Source organism: Mirounga leonina, unplaced genomic scaffold, assembly GCF_011800145.1.
Source record: "Mirounga leonina isolate KUSES-001 unplaced genomic scaffold, KU_Mleo_1.0 Mir_165, whole genome shotgun sequence".
NCBI classification, from domain to species: Eukaryota; Metazoa; Chordata; class Mammalia; order Carnivora; family Phocidae; genus Mirounga; species Mirounga leonina.
In genome coordinates this window covers 44987490-45013634 of record NW_023270415.1, presented here as the reverse complement: position 1 = coordinate 45013634, position 26145 = coordinate 44987490, and the positions used below count along the sequence as shown (strand labels likewise).

Sequence of the window (26145 nt, the reverse complement as noted above, 5' to 3'; positions counted from 1 at the left end):
TATATATATATATATATATATATATATACACGTGAAATAGCACTTCTACTTCACCGTCATTTTCCTTCCCCTGCCTTACCGTTTTTTCTTAGGTCTTAATAACTACTTACTTATTTATTTATTAATTTATGTGCTTATTTTCTGTCTCCCTCAACTGTAATATACATTCTTTAAGGCAAGGATTCTGTTTTTTCCATGGTTTATCTCTAATACCAACAACAGGGCATGTTCCATAGTGTAAATTTTTGACGAATGAATGAATAAGTGAGCCATTCAATATCCCATTCACCTGTCAGAGTGGTTGATACTTCAGAGATTCACAGAACATATCTCTCATATTCCACTTGAAGAAAATACTTGAGGAAGTTTTGCCAGAGGGCAAATGAATCAGAACTGAGACCTCAAAAGAATATTATAAAGAGAAGAGGAAACAGTCTTTTCTGTTTCTGAGAAATTAGAGAAATGGGCATTGGTGGAAGAAATGTGAAATTTACAGCTTTTTTTTTTAAAGCAATGAACATTTCAATATATACTACCAAATCCAAATGACTAATGATAAAGTGACTCAAAGTATGCTAACTAGGAATTCTTGAAATGCAAAGGACATACTAGTTAATAGCCTTTAAATAATTAACCATGAATGAGTCAAAAGAAGATTCATCAGATTGAAATCGTAAGATTCATCAAATTTAAAAAAGAAAATTAGTTATATCAATAGATGCTGACAAAATGTTTGATAAAATTCAACAGCTTGGGGCACCTGGGTGGCTCAGTTGGTTAAGCGTCTGCCTTTGGCTCAGGTCATGATTCCGGGGTCCTGGGATTGAGCCCTGCATCGGGCTCCCTGCTCAGTGGGGAGCCTTCTTCCCCCTCTCCCTCTGCTACTCTCCCTACTTGTGTTCTTTCTTTCTCTCTCTGTCAAATAAATAAATAAAATCTTAAAAAAAAATTCAACTTTTCCAAGTACATAAATGTAATAAAGCATATAAAAAACAAAGAAAAAAGCAAACATTATTTTAACATTTAGTGAAATGCTAAAGCTATCTCTAATAACAGTTATGTCCTCTATAATTATTACCCAGTGTTTTGTGTGTTCTAGCATGTTCAGTAAGACAAAATAATAGGATAATTAATGTAAGTTAGAAAATAAGAGAAAAAAATGCATTTTGCTTTATTGGCATTCTTGTGTGCCTAGAAAATCCAAAAGATACTAGTAAAAGATGAACAGAATTCATAAGAGGATTTGGTAAACAGCTATATAAAATACACAGGAATTAATAGTCCTTCTTAATACTGATAATTTTAATGAAGGAAAATTGGAAAAGATAATTCAGAGTAGTTTTAGAAGCTAGAAAAAACTTAAGAATGAATTTAATAAAAGAAGTACAGTTCTATATGAAGAAAGCTATAAAATCTCATTGAAAATCTTATCCTTGCTGTCACATATATTGTCTTTTTAATTTTGGCCACCCTAACATGGTGAGTAGTGGTCTCTCACTATGGTTTTAATTTGTAAATGAAATAAAGAAAAAAAGCTTGCTGGTTTTATAAGAGACATTCCCAATTCTTATGGTAGTGCGTTGCCATCTAAGAACTAGGTCATAATTCCTTTTTATCTAAAATTAATAGAAAAACATTTATCATACTTCTAATAGAAATTCCATCAGAGTTTATGTAGGAATTGATTAAAATAACGTTAATGCTTGTTGACCAAAAAAATTAAGAAAAAAAGGAATAAGGATTAAATAGCTGTTCCAGATATGAAAGATACTGTAAAGTCACTATAATCAAAATAGTATGGCACTGGCATATGTCTTATGAATATAGAGGTCAGAAATAGATTCTAGTGTAAATGGGAATTTAATTGGTAAAGGTAAAAATTTTAATTCACTGGGAAGATGATAATCATACTGTCAAGACATGTTTAAATGTCTTGGAACATTAATGTCTTGGAACAAGATAAAATGGAATCTTTCGTCTGTTTTAATACCTAAATAAATTTTAGATATACTAAAGACTTAAACAAATGAAAAAATAAAAATCCTGCGCTGGATGTATAATTTAGAAGTTGGGAAGAAATTTCTAATTAACACAGGAAAACCAGGAGATACAAAAGAAAAGTCTAGTCGCATAATAACTAGAAACTTTTGTGTGGGATCCCATAAACAAAATCAACAAACAGTAGTTTGGGGAGAACATTTATACTCAAATGACAGACAAATGGTTGATATTTAAGATGTAGGAAAATTTACAAATTAATAACAAAAAGATAATCCAGTGTAAACAAAAAACAGATAAGAGATATGAATAGATAGTTCACAGAACAGCAAATCCACATAGCCACAAAGCACATGATCAGAAGTAGTTAGGGAAATGCAGATTGAAGTAACAATGAGATATCATGTTATCCAAGTTTAAAAGACTTATGACATTCAGTGCTGGTGAGAAATTAGAGAAATGGGCATTGGTGGAAGAAATGTGAAATTTACAGCTTTTTTTTTTAAAGCAATTTGGCAGTTTTACTCCTGAGAATCTGTCTCATAAAAACAAGGTACCAATATGTAAGGATATATGTATTTTTTAAAAAAGATTTTATTTATTTATTTGACAGAGAGGGAACACAAGCAGGAGGAGTGGGAGAGGGAGAAGCAGGCTTCCCGCTGAGCAGGGAGCCTGATGGGGGGGCTTGATCCCAGGACACTGGGATCATGACCTGAGCCAAAGGCAGATGCTTAACGACGACTGAGCCACTCAGGCACCCCAGGATATATGTATTTTTTTATGTAACGGTATTTTTTGCAGTATTGTCAGTAATGGTAAAAAAACTGGAAACAAGGAAGGAAAAGTTGAATACTTTTGATACATTGCAGCCATGTAACATTATGCAGCCATTAAAAAGAATGAAGTTCTGTCTGTACTAGCTGATGTGGTTGTATTCCACTGCCTGCTATGAAATGAGAAAAATACAGTGTAGAGAATTGTATGTGACCTTATCGCCCAAGAAACAAAACAAAATCCTCAAACCTCTGTGTATGTTTGTTTGTGATTATACAAGGAAGGAGAACAAGGTATGGAGCAGTACACCTAGCGTTGTGGGGTGGGGTAGGGGAAAGATTCGAAAATGGGAAAGTAGGAGCTAGGGAGAAGACTCACTTAGTTCCAGGCTCATCTTTGAACAAGGGCTCAATTAGAATACTACCAGTGCAGTAATAAAAAGGCATGAGGCAAAGAGCAGACCTCCTGGTACACACTGGGTTTATGGGACACACATAAAAGGGTTGGAATTGCATATATCTTTTCTAAGAATGTTAGCCATAGTTTATTATGGGTTATTAACAATTTATTAGGAAGAAGGCTTTAGAAAAGGATATCAGAATGTACTATGTTCATTTTGAAGGTGCTGTGGGAGTGAACCACACATAGACCGGGGGAGACCATTCCAGACAGAAGGAATAGCCAGTGGAAAACCTGTTGTGTTTGGGGAATAGCAAGGAGGCCACTGAAGCTGGAGCAGAGTGATGGAGAGAGAAAGAAGCAGGAGATGAGATCTGAGAAGTAAGAAGTAAGGGAGGTGATGGTGATGGTAGGTCAGATCGGGAGTAATGCCTTGTGGACATTTTTAGGCCCTTGCGAGTTATTGAGCAGCAAAATGATATGATCTAACAATGTTTTAAAAAGATTAACCTGGTTTGGTTGAGAATAGACTGTGGTGAGGGGTAGGCAAAAGTAGAAGCAAAGAGACAGTTGGGAGGCCATTGCAGTAATCCAGGTAAAGGATGGTGGTGGCACACACTTTGCTTTTCAACATTACTGTGCCATCTACCTTTCTTCCATCAGTATTTACTGCATATCAACTCTTTCTTCAAGCACTGGTAATTCAAAGATGAATGAATCAGACACACTCTTAGGCCTAAAGTAGCTCACAGTTTATAATTATAACATTATTATACTGGTACTTGCAAATATTCATTTGAAGTTTTTTTTAATAAATTCATTTATCTTTGCTACAGTTTAATATGTAATTTAGAATTTAGCAAGAAGATGCTTTAGTGTACTGTATATATATTATTCAGCTTGTAACAGCTTTATACACTTTGAAAAATGCTCTTTTTCATTCTGTAGTATCTGACCTATGCAATTATTTCTTGGACCTTATATGTTCCTTTAAGCTGAAAGTCCAGGTTTGACATTTTAAATTTTTGCTAAGTAAAATATTTTTTATCAACATATTTTTGTATAATCTAAAAATGTTTTGCCCCTAATACCACCATTTTCCCAGAATCCCTGCATTTTTAAAGGACTCTTTAATGAGCAAGAGGATGGCCACCCTGCTAAGACATTAGTGGTGATTTTTGATTAGAAGTTGATATTTAAATCTCTGCATCTGGTTCTGTTGTTTAAATGAGACTCTCTGGTTCAGTAGAGCAAAACAAAAATTGAAATGTTTTAAATAATCTCAGTACCTGTAATTGTCCATAAACAATCAATTCCAATTTTATGAACTCCCAAATCTTTGGTACACCAAGGGTTGTACTAATAACTGTTGTAATTGCTCTTTGTGGCTGTGTGTTTAAATGTTGGAAATGGGACTTTAATATGAACATGCAGTAAATCTTAACCACAGAGGCACACACAGGTTCCAGTATAATAGAGAGCAGGAAAGAGACACATGTAAACAGACATATTCCTCATCTTAATATGTGGAGCCATACTTTCATAGAATTGCATTCAGTGTTTACATAGAGAGAGCTGGCAATGAAAAACTGCTGTTCCTCTGGTTTTACTGTGTATTTTGATCTCTAGGTTATTTACTTCTTCCAAATGTGTAGGGGTGATATTAAAAAATGCTGGTATCAGTTAATTATTTAATTGAAGTAATAAAAAGTTATATAATGGGGGGTGTTACATACCTTTATCTTAGGAGAAAAAGGTTATTGTTGAAAAAGATTTTTAAAAAATAAATAATTTTGGGTAAGATTCTTTGTTAAACATGAAAGAATGAAAGACATAGATAGCTTAAAGCTTAAGTATGATGTGATATTGTAATTTCTATTGCATTTGGGATGCTTTAGCCATTTGAATGTCTTATAGTATTTGGTGACAGCACATTTTTTTTTTTTAAAGATTTTATTTATTTATTTGAGAGAGAGAGAATGAGAGAGAGCACATGAGAGGGGGGAGGGTCAGAGGGAGAAGCAGACTCCCTGCCGAGCAGGGATCCCGATGCGGGACTCGATCCAGGGACTCCAGGATCATGACCTGAGCCGAAGGCAGTCGCTTAACCAACTGAGCCACCCAGGCGCCCGACAGCACATTTCTGTACGACACGAGGAGCTCAGTTTTCTCAGAAGCTTTTCTAATGATTTAGAAATATTAAACACATTCAATGTAATGGATGTTGATGCCCATTTAATATAAAGGATGCCATAAAACATCAAAATCTTTATTTCCTAATCTATGAATTTTTCTCCCCCAAATTATATGTTTATTAATAACAGTTTATAGAAGTGAGAGCTAATAAATGTGTGTATACCAGTTTTTAGTTTTATTCAAACTTTGACTTTTAAAATCAAAGTTTTTATTTCTCTTCATGTTAAACTTATAAAAAGTAATGAAAAGATGATTATTGACCAGAGTAAGGAAGAGTAAATATTTTACAAGATGGGGAGGTTTAATTTATATGAAATAATATGGAACTATACTTTAGAAGAAAATTTAATTGAATTCCTTAGCAGTAATAAAATCTAACTCATAGTCTCTCTAGGTTCTAAATAATAAGTTTTTTTATTCAGTTAATAAATATTTATTGAGTGCTGGGCACTGTTCTATAGGCAGGAGATATAGCACTTAATAAAACAAAAATTCGTATCTTTATGATGTTTATGTCTTTTCTTCATGGTGTCGTGTCTTCCAGTTGGATTAGACAGATAATAAATGAAACAAGTAAGTGCAGCATATAGTATTAGATGGTGATTAGCACTTTGGAAAATGCTAATGAGGGATGTTAAGGTCTGGTTGCTCTTTTAAATACGATAGGGGAGGTCTTGTACAAAGGCGATATTTAGGCAAAGGTCTGAAGGACACGAAGGAGTGAGCCATCTGGATATCTGGGATAAGACCTCTCTGGTTAGAGAGTACAAAATCTAGGAGATGGGAAAATGCCTGGCTCTTAGAGTCCAGTGTGGCTGAAGTGAGCCAGGGGGACAGTAATAGGAGATGAGGTAATTGAGGTAATAAAGTTGTTATGAAGATCTCAAGATATGCTTATTTTTTCTTTAATTGTGCTTTTTGAAATATTGTCAAATAGTTCTTGTACTTGCCACTGGAGACTGTTAAGAATACTGCAAAATAGATTTAAACAATTTTGGATAACATTATACCTGAGATTTTGTTCTTTCATCCCTTTCTTTCTTTTATTTTCAACAAGGACATTAACTGTTTTAGATCATTTCACGTATGTATCTATATATAGGATGGTTAAAATAACCGTAAGAGGAGAATTAGTAGTCCTCAATACTAACTAGATTCCCTATGGGAGTGAAAGGCTATGAAATACAGTGAAAGATCCCTGATATCCTGTTCAGAACCTTATGTTCAGATAGATTTGGTTTATATTCCAGTCCAACTCTGTACCACCTTGAGCAAATTATATAATCTCACTGACCCTCAGTTTTTTTATGTATAAAATAGGGGAATAAAAATAGCGACCTTCCAGGGCGCCTGGGTGGCTCAGTCATTGTGTCTGCCTTCAGCTCAGGTCATGATCCCAGGGTCTGGGATTGAGTCCCACATCGGGCTCCCTGCTCAGCGGGGAGTCTGCTTCTCCTCTGCCTGCCGCTCCCCCTGCTTGTGCTCTCTCTCCCTCTCGCTCTCTCTCTGACAGATAAATAAATAAAATCTTAAAAAAAAAAATAGCTACATTCCAAAGATGTAACCCTTAGAAATAATGTATGTAAAGGGTCTACACAGTTCCACTCCTGCTGGAGGTACTTCATAAGTGATCGCTAATATCTTCATATGAATAAGAGATAAGGGTGGTATGGGTTATTGAGGCCCATTTAAGTTAGAAATTTTACAGGATTGTTTCCATTGTCACCCTGAGAGAACCTTTTTCTTGACTACTAACAGTTGGCAAAAATGGAGATACTAGAATTTTCCCACCCTTTTCCTTTACCATTGAAGATGCTAAGGGGACGCAGATTATGAAGGTAAGGAAAGGTAGCACCTTGATTAACCTCTGGAAGAGCTATCATGGAGTTGGATGTAAAATTTTGTTGTTGTCCTAGGGATTCCTGTTCTCAAGATGGAATGCTTATATTTGGTTAATGTAAGCAGAGAGAATTGTAGTATTTGTGGTGGTGTACCCAGTAACATCTGCACAGAGATGCTTTCCTCTCTTTTCCAATGGAACTTTGTAATACTTTTGCTACCATTTACATTTGTGTATTGTAGCATTATGTGATCATTTGTATTGAGGATTTGTTGTTGCTGCCATAATTAGATTGAATATTCTTTAAGGAAAGGACAATGTCTTCATCTTTGTATTCTTGGTGTGATGCTCAGGGATGGTAAATTACTACTGCCTATTACCACCTAGTGAAAGCTCCATGAGAGCAGGAAATTTTTCTTTCATTCATTAATGTGTGTTAACACTAGAACAGTGCTTGACACATAGTAGGTACTTAATAGATATTTGTTGAATGAATAAGTGTTATATACTAAGAAAGAACCTTTAATATTTAAGAATATTCTTCTGGTATTAGACTGGTTCAGATTTGACAAAGTGGTCTAGAATGGATGCTTAAATTAGTAGATAAGCTCCAACAGTCAGCTGACACCTTTGCTTTAGAGTAGCTCCTGGTTTGGAGGGCAGAAACTTAACCAGTTTGGATCTCGAGTTTAATAAGCAGTGAAATGGTCAAAAGTTAATTAGCAGGAGAGAAAAATGAAAAGAAAAGCTCTAAACATTTTACAAATTCAATAACCAGTCTATTATTAAGTAATACTTAAACATTTTGTGTGAGTATTCCCTAGTAAGGGAAATCCTCCTGTGAGAAAGTACAGTGCTGGGATATTCATGAATTGTAAACTACAAGGTTAAAGTAGTAAGTAAAAGAAATTAGGAAATGTATTTGGAAAGTCATGTGACTAGATTTATAGTATTGCTCTTAAATATTTAAGATTAGTAAATAGTTTAATTGTCCTTTCTGTTTCATGTTTTTACAGTGAACTTGAAAATAGATTCTATAAACTTTAATTGAACACCTATATTTTCTTTCTGAGAATAAAAATATTTTAAAAAGTTTGATAATATTTAATACTATGTTTATATAGGAATTTGTTAGGCATAGTTTATTTATAGAGAGGGAAACATGAACAACTGACCAAGAATAATTAACTGAAGTAAGTTATATCAGAATATTCCTTTCAAGGAGATGCTTTTGGGTTTTTTATTTGATACTTTAATAAATAAATGTAGGTTGTTAATTATAATGTTATTTATTGGCAACAATGAATATGTCAAAAATAAAATTTTTTAAGTAAAATGGTATTATAAAATAGATTGGGAATGAATCTAAATTTGTTGAAATTAATACTTGGAACCTTTCATTAGTACATCATTAAATATTACATTTTTTTACAACACATTTGTTTCACTAAATTATAGAACTACAAAAAAATACCTTCCTTGAAATCTTGTCACAATTTTGAATACAAGGAATATGTAATAACATAGGAAAATTTAAAAGAGGGAAGATTGTTAAGAATCTTTGAATATTTGAAAGCCTTCAGGTGGGAGCATTCTTTCTCCTCTAAAATGAGGAACCAAAATTTGGAAATTGAAGAAATACAAATCCTACTTTATTTCTTGCTATGTAAAGTTAATAAAGCTTTAGCTAACATGGAGAAGCACTTAAAAAGCTATCAAAGATATCAGTGACCTCAGATCAAACATAATTATAGAAGCATAAAGAATCATTATATACCATTTGGTTTTGAAAAGCAAAGGAAGAAGCACAAAAGCATATTTTCTCTCAAAACATTAGCAGTCATGCTGCTGATTCAAAGTAGTAAACATTATACAAATGTATTATGTGATAGTTAAAAAATCCTATGTTTAAATTAAGCATTCACAGTGCCATGTCATTTTCAAGAAAGGAAGAGCAAATTTTAACTTTGAAGCTGAGGCAATTAAAGCATTGTATTTTAAAACCCCATCTGTTTTAGGAGGATTAATATCTGCATTGTGATTTTTAGAATATTATTTCTACAGACTAGTGTAACTATTGCATTTTAATAGTTCTGTGCATAGGGGCTCCTGGGTGGCTCAGTCGTTGAGCGTCTGCCTTCGGCTCAGGTCATGATCCCAGGGTCCTGGGATCGAGCCCCGCATCGGGCTCCCTGTTCCACGGGAAGCCTGCTTCTCCCTCTCCCACTTCCCCTGCTTGTGTTCCCTGTCTCACTGTGTCTCTCTCTGTCAAATAAATAAATAAAATCTTAAAAAAAAAAAAATAGTTCTGTGCATAGATTTTATAAAAGTAACCCTTTCTCATAATATGTACTGATATATTTTAGAGCATAAACCTGTTTTACCTATTGTTTTTTATTTAATATGTAAAACATTTGCTGTTTTCTAAAAATATAATGACTGCTTTGAATAAGATTTTTACGTAACCAACATTTCATTGTATGTTATTTTTAAGTTTTGAGACTAGTGCTTATTAATTTAATGATGAGCAAGGATTCTTTAACTATTTGAGTGAAACTGACATTTTTTTCCTACCTCCTATGCTCCATGTTTAACTCTTTTGGTTATTTGATAAAGTATAAAGTTTTAGTTTGATAGTGTAAGTGTGTCTTGACTAATTTATCCATTCTGGTTTTCTATTTAGAAATACTTAACTGGGCTGTTCTCACACTCTAAAAGTCATTACTGCCTCTCTGTCTTTGCTGGTGTTATTCTCCTCCATCCCTTGTCCCTTGGTTATCTTCTTAGTATGTGTAGTATTGTAAATGCTTGCTGGTACTACTATGAACCACACTATTCTCTTGCCCCAGTGCCAATGTACACCCCATTTTCCTGGTCTAGTTCATCATCTGCCTCCTGATGAAATCTTTCTGTCAGCTATTGTAAGCAAGCTTTTCAGTTTCCGTTTCTCTCAGAGGTTAAACATCTTTTATAAATGACTTCAGGAAAGCATATTTTTCATACTTGTTGGTGTAAAGAAGAAAGGAGGGATAGTAAGTATTATTGAATGGCACAATCAGGATATAGAAAAATCTTGCAGGATGAAACAATAGGTTGTAAGTCCAAGAAGATAAAATTAGATGTATATTAAATTTGAATATTCTCCCACCCTCACCCCCAATAAATGAGGATAGGCAAGGGAGGTCAGCTCTGGGCAGAGACATGGATTAACAGCAGTGGACATAAAAAGCATTTAGGAATTTGGTTGACAGTGAATTCCATATGCAGGAAAGTTTATGTGATCTAGGGTTGCTCTAGATATATTGTATTTTTATGTATTTGGATAATAATATAGAGTTAGGGATACAAAGTAAATGAATAAACATTTTGGCCTATTTTGTGTTAATGTTTATGCCCCAAGGCACTTACAGTTGATTTCTTTAGAATAGGAAGCACTTACGTTGAGGAAATTTCTGATAGTATACTCTGTTGTCAAGAGTAGAAAAAAGAAGCTTCATAGATAGGTTCTAGGATATAAATTCCTTTTCATTGTGCTTCTTTCTCATGCTTTTCTAAGTTGGTAAGGGTGGGCTTCCTGATCTTCAGTTGGACTGGATGGGCCCCATTCCACTACCACACATTTCTCCTATACCGACTAAGCATCCATCACTTGGGCTGAGCTCTTCCCTTGGGGTGGGCTTGGTCCCTTGCCTGTCTGTCTGAGTTCTGTGCTAGAGAACTATTTCTTCCTCCTTAATCACCAGCTAACCTCTGTGGGCTATTGGCTCTGCTAATTCTCTGCAGAGAATATCAACTTTGTTAAAAGAAACTTTATTATCAGGGAATTTATTACTGAATTATTTTATACATATTGGTTTTTTTCTGTATTATTCTATATATTGAATATAAGATAGTGTCCAAAGTTGAACCTACATTACTGAACACCAAAGAGAGCAGGAAATACTCTTTAATCTATAGCTGATGGCTACTTTTTAATATGAGATGGTCATAGTCTCTTTTTTCATTTTATCTATTGTTTAAAGAAGTCACCTTTACTCACCAAGTGCCTTCTATTCCCATTCTGTTTCAGTAATGACTTGATTGATTGTGTCACCTGTGCAGTAGTTGAAAATGGATATGAGTACCCAATTTCAGGACCTCCCTGCTTCCTTGTAGATCGTTGGGCCGTATGTAAGTGATTTAACAGTCATGCAGTCAGGATTTTCAGAGTAAATAATTCCCATCTCCATTACTATATCTCTGTATTCATAAACACTTGCAGGAACATAATATTCTTCAGTTAAATTTATACAAGTTAAAAAAATCAGGCTAAAAATAAATAACAAAATTGTTAAAAATCAGGCTAATTTAAACATTTGGAGACTTGATTTTTGTAATAATGGTGAATGGTTTTTGACTTAAAATACCAGCAATTAATAAAAGGTGAATATAGTGAAGAGTTAATTAATATAGTTTTTTGTAGGAGTGCAATCTGATTTCAGATTATGATTTTATGTAAATTTTAACCTATAGTTATATTACAGCTTTTTAAAGATTTTTATTTTTTAACCAAAATACATGTTAGTGAGCAGAGTTTGAAAGGAATAGTAAACCACCTTTCTTCACACAATAGACTCTAAGAAAATGTTGAGTGCCTGCTCCTGATAAGGTATTAAGAAAATTATTGTTTCTTTAGTTATGCATATTTCTTCCTATTACCCATTTTGTCATGTGCCTAATTACATGGTGGTGTAGGTTGATTTCAGAATACAAATATTGATGTTTGAAGTTCAAACCATAGATCATCTTTTTTTCTGTGTGTCAGCTAACTCAGCAGTGTTACTCATTTATAACTGTGATAAGTAAAAAACAATTGATTTTAAAAGAATCAGACATTTTTAGGCAATATGCAGAGTCCCTCTTAGTAGCTCCAAAATAAGACGTTTGAGTTTAAGGAAGGGAAAACCAATACTGTGCAGCAGCGCTGTCCTCACTTTCACCAGAGTATGTATTTAAACTAGAATTTCCAAATGTGAGAAATCTGAAAGGAATGAAAAGTGCTGGTCCTTAATGTTAGCGTATGGTTGATGTTAGCCAAAATGAAGTTCAGGCCGTGATGCTCTGTAGCCACTGCATGACTTACCCAAAGGCAATCAGCACGCTTGCTTGCTTGCTTGCTTGCTTGCTTGCTTGCTTTTTTTCTTTTCTTTTTCTCTCTTTTTTAAAACTAATTGGCTCATGTTTAGTTTACTGAATGTCATCTGGTCTCAGTAAAAAGCAAGTGACCTGCATTGAATTAGCGTAATTGTAATACAAACAGAATATCGCATAGTTTTGGTCTTATACAGGAAAGGAGAAAGTTGGAAAGATTTTTCTGTTTGATAAATAGAAACTGAAGATATGGGGATCCAGACCTGGTTCATACTTGATTTTACCTTTCATGTCTTTTTGTAAGATCAGTATTTGGACTTTCAGGCATTTTTCCCCTATAAAAGAATATTGGTTTTCCCTTTGAAACTTATTATGAAGGAAATTTTTTTGATTTTTGTTTTTTTAATCTTACAAATGAAGTATATTAAGTCATGGATCTAATTCCTCTTTAATCTTAAGAAAGTTAGCATTGTCCAAAACGGAAGTTCTTTTCCACACTACTAGGATTGTCAGGAACTTGGCATGTTATTTTACCTTTATCATGGCTAATATTTGCAAGGCCCCTTCAGATGACATTTTATTAGTTTTTTATATTTATTACATTCTGTTTCAGAGAGACAATAGTTACATTTGCCAAAGGAGCAAACTTTGTGACTTTGATCTCATAATTAAATCACTTAATTTGATTTTGAAAGTGTCACTTTAAAATGTAGTTATTTGGCATTCTGGAAGTTATATTCTGCATAACTTATACCCTTGTAGTAGGACACTGAAGGTAAAGGACAATAGCTGTAGATAGGTTAGAGCTTCCTATTTTAATCTCCGAGAACCTTGTACTTTTTGTCTTTAATGTTTATTTATGGAAATATTTATGTGACTTTTGGTTTAATATTTGTTGTCCCCATAGTATTGCATGTCTCAAAGGAGCAGGCACTGGGTTTTCCTTCTTTTTTAATTTCATATTCCTTATTGTGTAATACAATGCCTGGCATACAGTAGGCAATAAATATTAGGTAAGTAATGTAAAAATAAATAAGGAAATTATTGAGATTAGTATTTATAAAAATCTATTATCTAAACAACACTCAAGTACTATACAATCTAGCAATTGTTAGCATAGTTTAATTGCAATGGTAGAATCCTGGCTTTTCTCCTTGCTAATTTTATCACCTAGGGCAAATTTGTTTCCTCCAGAATAATGATAGTCATTATCCTGAGTTGTTATGAGGTTTAAGTGAAATGATTCATGTAAAACCGTTGTGAGATGCCCCACAAATGTTGATTGATAATATTATCATTGTTGTTCTCTTATTATTTTAGAAGTATTTTGGAATCATGGAAGGAATGTATGGTTTTATTAAGAGAATCGTATTAGGGAAACCTTCAGAGAATAGGTAATGTTCCAAAATCATATTGAATGATGAGTAATTACACGATGGCTCGTGGGCAAAGGAATCTATCTATGTGCCGTGCCAAGAATATTGTACCTTATTTTGCAAGTAATGGGAAAAGATTGGTTTGCAGTAGGAGTTGATAGCAGATTTACATTTTAGAAAGGCACCAGGGGTACATAGAGCTGGCAGTCAGAATATTGTGGTCTTAAAATGGTATGAGGACTTTGTATTGTCTTTGAATAAAAATTGATAAAATCTAAGTAGTTAAAAAAATCTAAGTAATTATGCAAATAACAGTAATCATATTTGCTATTATTACTAATAATTGCAAATACCTACCATCTGCCAGGTGTTTTTATATTTATGTCACTTAACCCTTATATAGAGTTTCGATAGTGAGGTAGTAGTTCTCAAAGTGTGGTCCCCAGACCAATAGCATTAATATCTTATGTGCACTTGTTAGAAATGCAAATTCTTGGGCCCCCATATCAGGCTTATTGAATCTGGAATTCTCCGGGTAGGATTCAGCAATCTGCATTTTAACAAGCCCTCTGAGGAATTCTGATGCATGGTAAAATTTAAGAACCATTGCTATATGCATCTGTTTATACAAATGAGAAGACTGGGTTTAGTGATGTTAAGTAAGGAGTGAGATGATTTTAAAAATACACTGTAATTTCTCTAGGTTTTTAAAATTTAATATAGCAAGTGTAGTTTAGTAATTTTTTGATCAGTAAACCAGTTTTCTTCTATTCTAAAATCGGAAATATTTCCTGATAGAAAATGTATTGTCTTTATGCTAACTTAGTGAACCAAAAGTATTCTTTATTTGTAGAGGCAGGATAGCTTATTGGTTCAGAACATTGGCTTTGGAGCTATTGTGTCTGGGTTCATTTTCCAACCCTGTCCTTTATTGCTGAGTTTTTGAAGGCAAGTTATTTAACCTCAGGTTTTTGATGTATAAGATGGAGTAATAATCCTTCATTGGGTTTTGGTGAGGATTAAGAGAAGTAATTTTTGTAAAGCCACTCAGTACATTGCCATACACATTGTCCATATAGAGTAGATACAATACTAACAACAGTGATCATTACGATGTATAATCTGTAAACATATCAAAATTTACCTAACAAATTTTTGTTTAAAATTGTGCCAAGATAGCCTCAGCATGCAGGATGTTTATCATTTAAAAAATTTTTGCTTAAACGGCTATTTAAATGCCTGAACTTTAAGGGCTTATTTCTCTCTCCTGGTTTAGGTAGATGGGCATGCCCCTTCCATTTTTGGCTTCCATCTTCTACCCATCACTTCCCTCCTCTCTGTTACAGAACTTTACAGGCTCTGGTTTTAAGAAAGAAACAAACTTCCTTTGGGCTCATACTATTCTCGACTTGCTGCTCTGTCTCACACCTTCCTTTCAGAGCCATGTGTGAAAAGATGTGCTGCCTCAGTTTCCTCACTTCCCTCCCATTTACTCCTGAACAGACTTGGGCTGTTTTTCTCCACCACTCTACTAAAATGTTTCACAAACTTTTACTCCTGTTTGTCATTGGTAACCGTTTTCTTCTCCTTAAATCTCTATCTGATTTCCGGGATATCTCTGTCTCCTGGCTTTCCTTTTATCTCTGTCTTGCGCTCTAGACTCATTTCTAATTACCTACTTAGATAATTATTTTCTATACTGTTACGAGAAACTTCAATAGCTCCAAATCTCTCTTCACTATTTTTCCATCCTCCTATTTTTACCTTTGTATTTTCTATCTTGGCTAATGGCCCTACCATCTAACCAGTTGCCATGTTGAAAATCTGGAGAATGTATTTCATCTGTCCAGTCTTCCACCGTTAGTCAATCACCAAGGCCTATTCATGCTGCCTCCTGAATTTCTTGCAATTCCTTTCCTTACTGTTTAGTTCCTTTGCCACTAAGCTAATTCAAGTTCTCATTATTCACCAATTTCCACCCGTGTTACTTCCTTAATATGTCTTGAATATATCCCCTTCTTTCCATCTACATCTTTATTTTTTTGTTTCAGACCTCGTAATTTTTCTTCTGGATTTCTGTAATAGTCTCCTAGTGTTTGGTTTCACCCCCCCTTTCCAAAGTGTTCTTCATGATACTGCTAGATTGATCATTCCAAAATGAAACACAGATCATATTACTCTCTTACTTCAAATCCTCCCATTAAAAAGCAATTTCTTTCATTTGTCTCTAGGTTAAGAGCCAAACTCTTAAGGGTGTTACACAAAGCCTTGGGGCTCTGCCTACCTCTTTATTTATGTGATATCCACTTTCCTTTAGCCATACTATTACTTGCAGATACTTTAGATTCTTACTGCTGCTTTCCACTCAGTGTTACTTCTCTGTACCTGCATTTTCTCCCATCTCTCTTCTACAGTCCAACCTGGGAACCTTTCCTCTGGGCTTCCCTTAGCACCCTGTATACCCCAAGATCATAGAATGCATCAGACTCTATTGTATTTTGTTTGACTATAAATTTATTGAGAGCAGCATGGATAACTTTTATCTTGGAACTTTAGTGTCTACCTAGAATACAATGCTTTGTGACATAGGAGGTCTAAAATAAATGGTCAATGCATATATATATAAAAAGTTGAAGTACATAATTTTTATTTGCATTTTTTTTGATAACTAGGAAGTTTGAGGTGGACATGTATATATTGTATATCACTAAATCTGAATAAACTTTAGAGGAAAGAAGAGAATTATCTCATCAGCTTGAGTGCTACCATGTGTTCAGACCTGGGTGAGGCACTGCATGAATGAAATCAAAAGAGGGGAGGACTGGTGTTATAATTTGCTTTTTCTTTGACAAATTGTTTCTTTAAATAAGCCATTTTATATTCATAATTCATCATATTTTATTTTTAACCCACTTTAGTTTTAGGGAAACAAAATACAAATCCTTTAGGTTAGTATCTAAAATGCTAATTTTGAACTTTACTGAGTATAGTATGGCACGAGTCCAACACAATCTGTTAAAAATTTTCCTCTGGGTCAGATCTAAGTTGAGAAGAATGAGGTAACTTTAATGTGAACCCAGATTGTACTTCAGTCTTTCTCTCCAGTGAGTTGCCAAATTCACAATTCCATTTGTATCTGGAATTGGGGAAGCTGAGTTTAATATGGATTTTTGCCAATGATAGCAAATCTTGGCAAGATCGTCTTGTTCTCTGTGCTTAATTATATAGTTTTATTATAAAGTCTTTCACATGTTTATTTGGAGGTACCTCTCATATATACGTTACTCTTTTGGTAGTTAATCATTTACTGTCAAATCTTCCTTCTTTTCTTAGAAGGCCAGCTTACATTTTTATACATTACCGTTAGCTCTCTAGTTCCGTCTCTTTGCTAGATTTGTAGATTTTAAAGCTGTACAGGTGCCTTAGGGGTCATTACATCTAAATCCCACTTTTTGGAAATCAGAAATCTCAGTGAAGCTAAGAGAGACTGAGTTGGTTATATATTATTAATTCATCTTATATTTTAGGCATTGGAATACAGCAGTGAATGAAACAAAGTTCCAGCCTTTTATGTGTTTATATTGTAGTGGATAGAGACAATAAATTAAACTCAAAAACTGTACAAGAAAAATAAAGCAAGATAAGGGATACAGAACGACAGGGATGGTTGTGATACTGTATATATGATGGTCAAGAAAGGCCTGTCTAATAAGGTGACTTTTAGTAGAGATCCAAAGGCGGTTAGTAAATGGGACATGCAGATTCTGGCAAGAGTGTTCTAGTCAGAGGAAATTGATGTGGCAGTATGTTTGGCGTTTAAGGAACAGGGTGGAGGTTTATGTGGTTGGAGCTAGCCAGGAGGGGGAGAGAAGTAGGAGATAAGGTCAGAGAGATAGCAGAGGACCAGATCATTTAGTCTTAGTAAGCCATGGTGAGCTCTTTAGCTTTTACTCTGAGTGAAGCAGGAAGTCATTGGAGGGTTTTGAGGAGAGGATTGATGTGGTCTGACATATGATTTGAAAGACTTATTCTTTGTTGAGTTGGGATTGTAGCAGGGCAAGGATGGAAGCAAGGTGAACAGTGAGGTCACTTCTTTCATAGTGCAGCTAAGAGATGATGCTGGCTTGGACCAGGGTGGTAAAGGTTAGAGGTATTGAAGAGTGCTCAGATTCTGGATATAGTCTGTATTTTGCGTGATGTGTGAATTATGTCTCAGTTAAGCTGTTATATAATAACTAGTGAGTTAAGTTGGATGGGTTTAAAAAATAACAAAATGATACTACTATAACCTCTATGAAGAACACTTAAGACTTGAGTCTAAGCCACATAGCCATTAGGGGTAGAACTGCTACTGTCCTTTTTTTAAGACTTTTTTTTTTTTTTTTTTTTTTTTTTTAATTCTTACTGTCCTTCAGTAAGATTTTTGGAATGGAGTTGAGGTAAATCAGTATGTTCAAATAAACGTATTTAACTGGAAGTCTTTATATCTGCACTCTCACTATAAATTTAGGTTTTAACTTGAGGCACTGTGCCTTTGCCTTTAAGTAGTTTTCGTGTTATCCAGGGCATTTAGAATGAGTGTATAACTAACCAGAGTACAAGTTCAAATGTGGGAGGTATTGAAATTAAGGTATATGGAATGATAATACTTGCCTTATATTTTATTTTCTGGAACATTAGAATTACTTGGGAGACAAAAAATACTGTGCCTGGTCCTTACTTCAAATCAAGTAAATCAGAATCTTTTATGGGCAGAGCTAAGTTCTCTGTGTTCTGAACTTCTTTTGACATGACTCGGTTGGTCTTTGGTTCCTTTCTTTAAGGGCCAATAAGATGCTTCAGGCTCACCTTGTAATTTCTCTGCCTCAGGCCTAAAACCAGTTACTTGCCCTCATAGACCCTCCTGGTGTTTCAGACCTCACATTTTGAACATGCTATTCTCTTTTCAATAACTCATTAACTGACTCATTCCTTAGGACTCAGTTTCAGTCTCATTTTTTTTTTTTTAAACATCAGGTTGGGCTAAGTCATCTTATAAAGCCCAGTGTTCACATCTATTTTAGCACTTACACTATTTTATTGAAATGATCTGGTGTGCATTTTCCTATCCCATTAGATTCTAAGCTTCTTGAGGAATTTTTTTTTTTTTTAAAGAAACTCTTATAATGCAGTTATGGATACATTTTATGTGCTCAAAAGTTGAACTGGTCACACACAGTAATTCTAATTTGGGAGATTGGGAAGAGAGTAGGGTGATAAAGTTCCTTAAGTTTGGCTCTTGTTCGCTTCTGATTTCTTCCATAGCCATATTTTATGAATACTTTTGCATTGTATTAAAGGGACATTATGTTTCAGCCTTGAGAGATGGAAGCCATGAAGAGAGGCAGATTGCAATAGGCTATAACTTCAGCAGTGGTTCTAAATGAAGCCTTGGATCAATTGCAAGTAAAGTTTTTAAACGTTGAATATATAGTGGCCTTTATAATAAAAAATGTAAAAAGAATCTTATGCACTCTTGTAGACAGTTGCTGTTGTGAATTGGTATTTTGAATTTTTGAGATTCTGTACCATCTTTTAGTCTTTATTGTTACATGTCATTTTATGTGAAGGTAGTCATACAGTATAGACTGTTGTTTTATTTTCACATTCTTAAATAAAACATTTCATTGTGGTTTTGTAATTCACACATTTGTCATTTTTATGGCAATACGTTACTCCATTTTACTGCTCCATAGTAGTTTAGCCATTTCTTAATTGATATTTTTTGTTTGCAGTGTTCCACTGTTACGTAAAGTGAACTAGAACCACCTTTTACAAATAACTTTCCATTTTCTTTTCTGGAGACTGAATATGCATATTATAGAGGCTTTATCTTATAATAGAATTATCTGTGGCAGAAATTTAATAGAAATACAAAGGTAGTGTGAAGTCATTAAGGAGCCAGGTAGACCTGAGTTCCAGTTTTGATAGCCGGTTACTAGCTGTGTGACCTTAAGTAAGCTAGTTTACCCTTGTAGGTCTCAGTGGTAAATTGGGGTTAGTACAATGTACATTGTACATTTATAATGTGGTAGATGCTGTTGTACATATTGTACATGTATTAACCCATTTAAACTTCAGAACAGCTCTATGTAGTAGGTACTATTATTCCCATTTTTAATATGTGAAAATAGGCATAGAGAAGCAAAATAGGTCAGATAGCTACTTATAGTGGTAGTGTTACTATCCCAGGGCTCTCTAGAGCTGCCTCAGATCTCTAGAGCTGGTTCTCTTATTCACTCTGTTCTGGGTACACCAGCCACATCCCTTCCCTTAATTTGGTTCCTAGGCAGGTAAATTGGCCTTTATTGGACGGATTAATGATTATTGGAGTTCCTGGACTGGAGTTGGAGTGAATTGTGAGGTCATGCTCGCAATACTTTAACCCTGTGCTTACTGTAGAAGCTGCACCCTAAGAGCAAGGTTCGCTCTGGGTTCTAGTATTCTCTATTTCAAAGTTGCATTTGAAGGAGTGGTAATAAAAATGTAGATTTGTATTTTTGTATTAACATCTAGTAGGCCTTTTGTTATCCTTTCCTCTCCTTCCCCACTTCCATCTCCTTTCCTAACAGTGTTTGTCTTGTGAGGCTTTAACTTCTTGATTGCTAGGCAGGTAGAGTGCCAGAGTCTTTTAAACCCAAAAAACAACCCGAAAAATATCTGGTCCAATATCCTCACATATTTATATGAAGAAACCGAAACTGCACAATCAGCAATCAGAGGATGATTGAGAGCGCAAGCCTATTTTTCTGACTTAGGTCCAGTGTTGGCTTCATTCTGTTGTACTGTTTGCCATCTTATTTGTGTAGTCTTTTAAAAATTGTTATTGCTGTATATCCATTTCAGAAGCTATCTATTTTTATTTGACTTAGTAGCTTGCTGCCTATGTATTATATTTACTATTAGGAAACAGCTATGTTTGTTTAGTTCTTTGAAGTTTTATAAAGTGCTTTCTCATTCTTTATCTCATTTATTTCTTATGAAGATAACCTTTTGTTCCTGTACCTGAGGTTCTTGAATAGTGGCCGAGATTTCTTTGTTATTCCGGCATGTCCGTTGCTTCTGTACATTCACAAACCCAGCTACCTTCACTTCAGACGTTTGTGTTCACTCAATCCACGGAGATTATAAAGTGCAGGCATCGTAGTTTCTCACATCCAGCTCTTTCCACATCTGGGTGCTCCTGGAGTCCAAAGGCATGAAATTCCAAGCATGGAGACAATTTTGTTTTGAGGCACTTGAATTTCTTGGCTTCTTTAGACTACTTGTGATCAGGGAAGTTCTTTTTAAAACTTAATCAGAGGTTCAATATGTAGTTAAGCAACACATTGTGTAGAAACAAACACAAGGATAATCGTATCATTTATTGTACTAACATTCTTCAATCAAATGGTGTTAGAGATAAGATAAATTATATGGCTGTAATGTGTGTCCATGTGATTTGGTTGGTGGCAAGGAAGAGAGTGAATTGTTAGTCTAAGGCTAGCCACTGATTGCCAAAACTTTCTACAGCAAGGGCCTATTACCGAATTAGGTCATACAAAACCTAGAGATTCTTAAGAGGATCTTTTATGATTCGTGATTAGGTTAAATTAGTTGAACAAAGTTAAGTTTGTGAGAAAGTCCTCCCATTTGTTATTGATTATCTAACCTAAAGAAATGGAAGTGGAAATTAAAGGTATAGTGGTTTTCTTGGAGACTTTTGGAGTCTACACTTGGTAGGTCATATAATAAGACTTATTTGTTTGAACTGTATGCAGTTAATTGCTTGTTTAAGAATAGAATGTGAACATTTTAGGATCGCTTTATGATAGTCCTGGGTAAATAAGAGTTAGAGTTAACTTTTTTATCCTTGAGTTTCTAATAGCTACTGCTGAGGTGAGCCTTATATGTTAAGATTATCTGAAGATAAGACTGCAACTCATTGGCTCAAAGTTCAAAGGAGAGCATTAGCTACAAGAACATAAATCACTAAGTTGTTATCCATCAATTTGTAACAAGTGCAGATGAACAACATTTATCTAGACAATCTAGTATCATTTACCTATAGTTTGAGGTCAGTCTATATAGGGGCTTATGTGGTGCTTTGAACTGTTTTGCAGAGATGAGAGTTCAAATATATTTTTATTCTTTAATCTGAAGTAGCAGGTGGTTTTGTGTGCCTTTTGCAGCATCTGATATTAACCCCATTTTGCCCATCCTTAAAGCCAGATTAGGTTCTACTTCAACTATGGAGTGGAGATTAATTAGGTTATTTACAGAAGAATTTTATTTTCTAGCACTTCATTGTTTGCTGTTTGTTTTATGTGTTAGTTTTCTACCCCGCAAGTTAACTGTGGGCTCCGTGGCTTTGAGATATGTGTCTTATTTTAAAATCTGTAATAGCAGGGCTCACAAAGTTAGATACTTGAAGGAACCATCAGGTAAAGTAGATAATTGAGCCAGGCTAAATGAGGCCCATGTAAAAAGGAGAACATCCTGAGTAAAGTCAGCCTAATTCCAGCAGATTCTTACCTTATGGAAATGTGGACTTGATATTGCCTGAACAAAATAAGTCCACTGATGTTATTTGGCCTGTGGCCTATCAGTTTGCTACTTTATTAGAACATAGTTTTGAACACACAGAAAGTATTTGATAAATGTCATTTGATAGGTGCTTATTGTGTCATAAAACTGGCTACACTGCTTTTGAAGGACTATCCTAGATGTAGGTACATGTAATATGATGTAAGATGTGTAAGAATGTTCTCTTCTATTAAAGGCTTTTCCCTTTTTTGAAAGAAGATGAATACACTAATAAAGAGATTAACTGTTACCCTAGAATCAACAGGCTTGGATGTTGAATCTTCACTGCTTTGTCCACGAAAGTCCTTTGGATCACTTTCCAAGTTAGAAACCAGTGATAACACATTGTAGCAAATTACTGCATATTGTAAGGGCTTTCAAAAGAATGATGTGGTGAATTGTTAGAATACCTGAGTGCCTTGCAATTAAAGTATTGGTTTCTTATTTCTTGAATTCTAGAGTAATCTTTCATTCTTCTTTTTTCCCACCCCTCCCAAACAATGTTGTGAGGATATATTCTTGGTTCTTCCTTTGTAGTATCTCCTACCGTATTTCTTCCATTTCATTCCTGTAGAAACCATGCTAGTTTGAACTCTGCATTACTCATTTTGGGGCACCTTCACTAGCCCCTAACTGCCTTTTCTTTTCCATATTTAGAGTGTCTCCAGGGTTTTTGTTTTTATTTAATCTACTTTTTGGGTCATAAATGGTCCAATCAAACACATGCACGCATGCGCGCACATGCACACACACATACACACACACACCAGAAAAAAACCCTTCTTTTCAGATGTGTACTTTCTTGCTGACCAAACTTCCATTCCCCTTCTGATCTTCTCATTTCCTAGCCCCTTACTGTGTAGTCAGTTGTTCTCTGCTCCTCCTGATGGCCTGTTCCACTCTCTTGCTTTTCCTTACACTATTTTTTCTTATTAGGAGAATGACCTCTCTTCTATGTGCCTTATATCATTTCTCTTATTATACTGTTATTTAATTCTTTTGTTGTTTGTGCTTTGATTGCCAGACTAGGTTAGAAGTTTGTTAAGGGTAGTGGCTATATTTCCTGCTGCTTCTTTGAGCTCCATTTACTGCTTGACACCATGCTTTGTGTGTGGCAGGCACTTAACAGATACTTCTGAACTTGATCATTACTTTATGTTTTCCTTCATCTGTATTTTTTATTGTAGTAAAAATAGTAAAAAAAAAAATAGTAAAATATACACAGCATAAAATTAACCATTTGAAGCGATTTCACAGTTCTGTGAAATCATGTACATTCACATTGGTGTACAACATTCACCATCTACCCATTAAACACTAACTCTCCATTCCCCCCTTCCCACAACTCCTGTCAACCACCATTTCACTCTCTGTCTCCATGAATTTGACTACTCTAGGAACCTCATATTAGAGAAATCATATAATGTTTGTCTTTTCATGACTCAGCATAATGTTTTCAAGGTTTATCGGTGTTGTAGCATGTGTCAGATTTTCTTTTAAGGTTAAATAATATTCCATTGTGTATATGTTTTGTTCATCCATTCATCTGTGGATTGACACTGGGTTGCTTCCATCTTTTGGCCACTGTGAATAATGCTGCTATGAACATGGGTATACAAATATCTGTTCTATTCCCTGCCTTTACTTCTTCTGGGTACATCCTCAGAAGTGGAATTAGGGGATCATGTGGTAACTCTGTGTTTGATTTTTTTAAGGGATCACCATACTGCCTTTCAAGCAACTGCACCATTTTCCATCTCCACCAACAATCATGAGGATTCCAATTGCTCCACATCTTTGCCACCACTTGTTATTTTCTGGCCCTTTTTTTTTTTTAAATAGCCATACTAATGGATGTGAGCAGTATCTCATTTGGTTTCGATTTGCATTTCTCTACTGATTAGTGATGTTGGTACCTCTTCATGTACTTATTGGCCATTTTATGTTCTTTGAAGAAATATCTATTTGAGTTCTTTGCCCATCTTTTAAGTTGGGTTCTTTAGTAATTTTGTTGTTGAGTTGTAGGAGTTCTCTATATATCCCAGATATTAACCCCTTATCATACATACTATTTGCACATTATTTTCTTCCATTCTGGGTTGCCTTTTCACTTTGTTGATAGTGTCCTTTGATGCCCAAGTTTTGAATTTTGATGAAGTCCAATTATCTATTTTTTTGTTGTTGTCTGAACTTTAGGTGTCACATTCAAGAAATTATTGCCAAATCCCATGTCTTGACGATTTCTCCCTATGTTTTCTTGTATGCTTTATGGTTTTAGCTCTTACTGTTATGGTCATTGATCCATTTTCAGTTAATTTTTTGTATATGGTATAACATAAGAATCCAAATTCATTTTTATTGCATGTGCATATCCAGTCTTCTCAGCACCATTTGTTGAAAAGACTATATTTTCCCCACTTAATCATCTTTCCCTCATTCATATTTCATTGAATGACCTTCAACTTTATTGACTATCACAGTTGTGATGTAATAGTAGTAGTGCTTGATACATTTGTTGTAACTTTATTATGTTTTCATTTTTTTATATCTTTTCAAAGAAAATGATGTTTTAGTAATAGTATTTTATCAGGAACTATTGTAGATACCCAAGAGAGAAGTTAATTCATTACATACAGTGATTTCCTAAGAACACTAGGGATTGATTCTCTTGGTTGAAAAAGGATGACTGGAGAGCTAGGAGGACAGGGATGACAGGAAGACTTTATAAAACTTTTGAATTTTGAACTGTCTGAATGTATTTAATTAGTACTAAGATTATTAATACTAAAATCATTAGTAATAAATTTAAGTGTTATATTACCTTCAAAACTTTTTATTTGGAATCCTGACTCATGTATTCAGAAAAGGAAATACAAGTCTTGGCTCTATTAGTATTATTTCAAATCACAGTAGTAATTTTATTTATATTTAAGTATTATGGATTGCAGAAGCAGATGGGACTGCTGCTATCCATTTTGAGCAGCAGTGCTTATATAAAACTGAAATGGGAAGTAAATCTGGCACGCAATAGCAATATTAGGGAATACATCTGTTTAATTAGAGAATGTCCTTAGTTTGGTAAAAGGGTTAGAATTGCAGTCTTCTTTGGCGACTGATTAAAAATAATAGATAAAATAAAGAATGATGTGCTCAATGAGCTACAATTCAAATAGAGGAAATTTAATGGGAAATGATTACATTAGTAGCAGATGGACTTGCTTCCTGAATTGCAGTCTTACTGGAAATCCTAGAACAGCTTAAATTTGTTTTTCAGATTTGGAGTCTGATAGAAAGATAGAGAGATTGGTTTCTTTGGTGTGCTGTTGTGATTCTTACTGTGTATTTTGGCTATTTCATTTTTGCTAGGCTATTTTTATGATTCCCACGAATCCACCACCAACATTCAGGAAGCCAGAACTTTGGTCTGATGATTTCACCGATTTTGTTAAAAAGTGCCTCGTGAAGAATCCTGAGCAGAGAGCTACTGCAACGCAACTTTTACAGGTCAGTGCTTATGCACCTAAGGAAAAGATGTTTTCTTTATACCTTGTAGCTGTCTCACATTGACCAGAATTGGTGTGGGTTTTATTAACTGATTTCTCAAGATGTAAACCCTTGAGGAAATAATGGATTGACAAAGACATACACACCATCATTCTTCTCCTATGTGTTTTCTTTGTCTCCTTTTTTTCTTTTCTGTTTTCCACATTCAGTCTTCTGTCTTTTCCCTTTTTTGTTTCTTTTTTTTTTTTTAAAGATTTTATTTATTTATTTGACAGAGAGAGAGACAGCGAGAGAGGGAACACAAGCAGGGGAGTGGGAGAG

General features: G+C 34.6%; 1 protein-coding gene across 3 annotated transcripts in view; it reads left to right on the top strand.

Annotated features, from left to right (window-relative positions):
* Positions 1–26145, top strand: part of STK3 (serine/threonine kinase 3) — a 274685-nt gene that overhangs the window by 127538 nt on the left and 121002 nt on the right. For all 3 annotated transcript variants that reach the window (XM_035011608.1, XM_035011609.1, XM_035011610.1), the window contains one exon: positions 25687–25824. In XM_035011608.1, coding sequence (XP_034867499.1) covers positions 25687–25824 — 138 coding nt within the window. The remainder of the gene's footprint in view (positions 1–25686; positions 25825–26145) is intronic.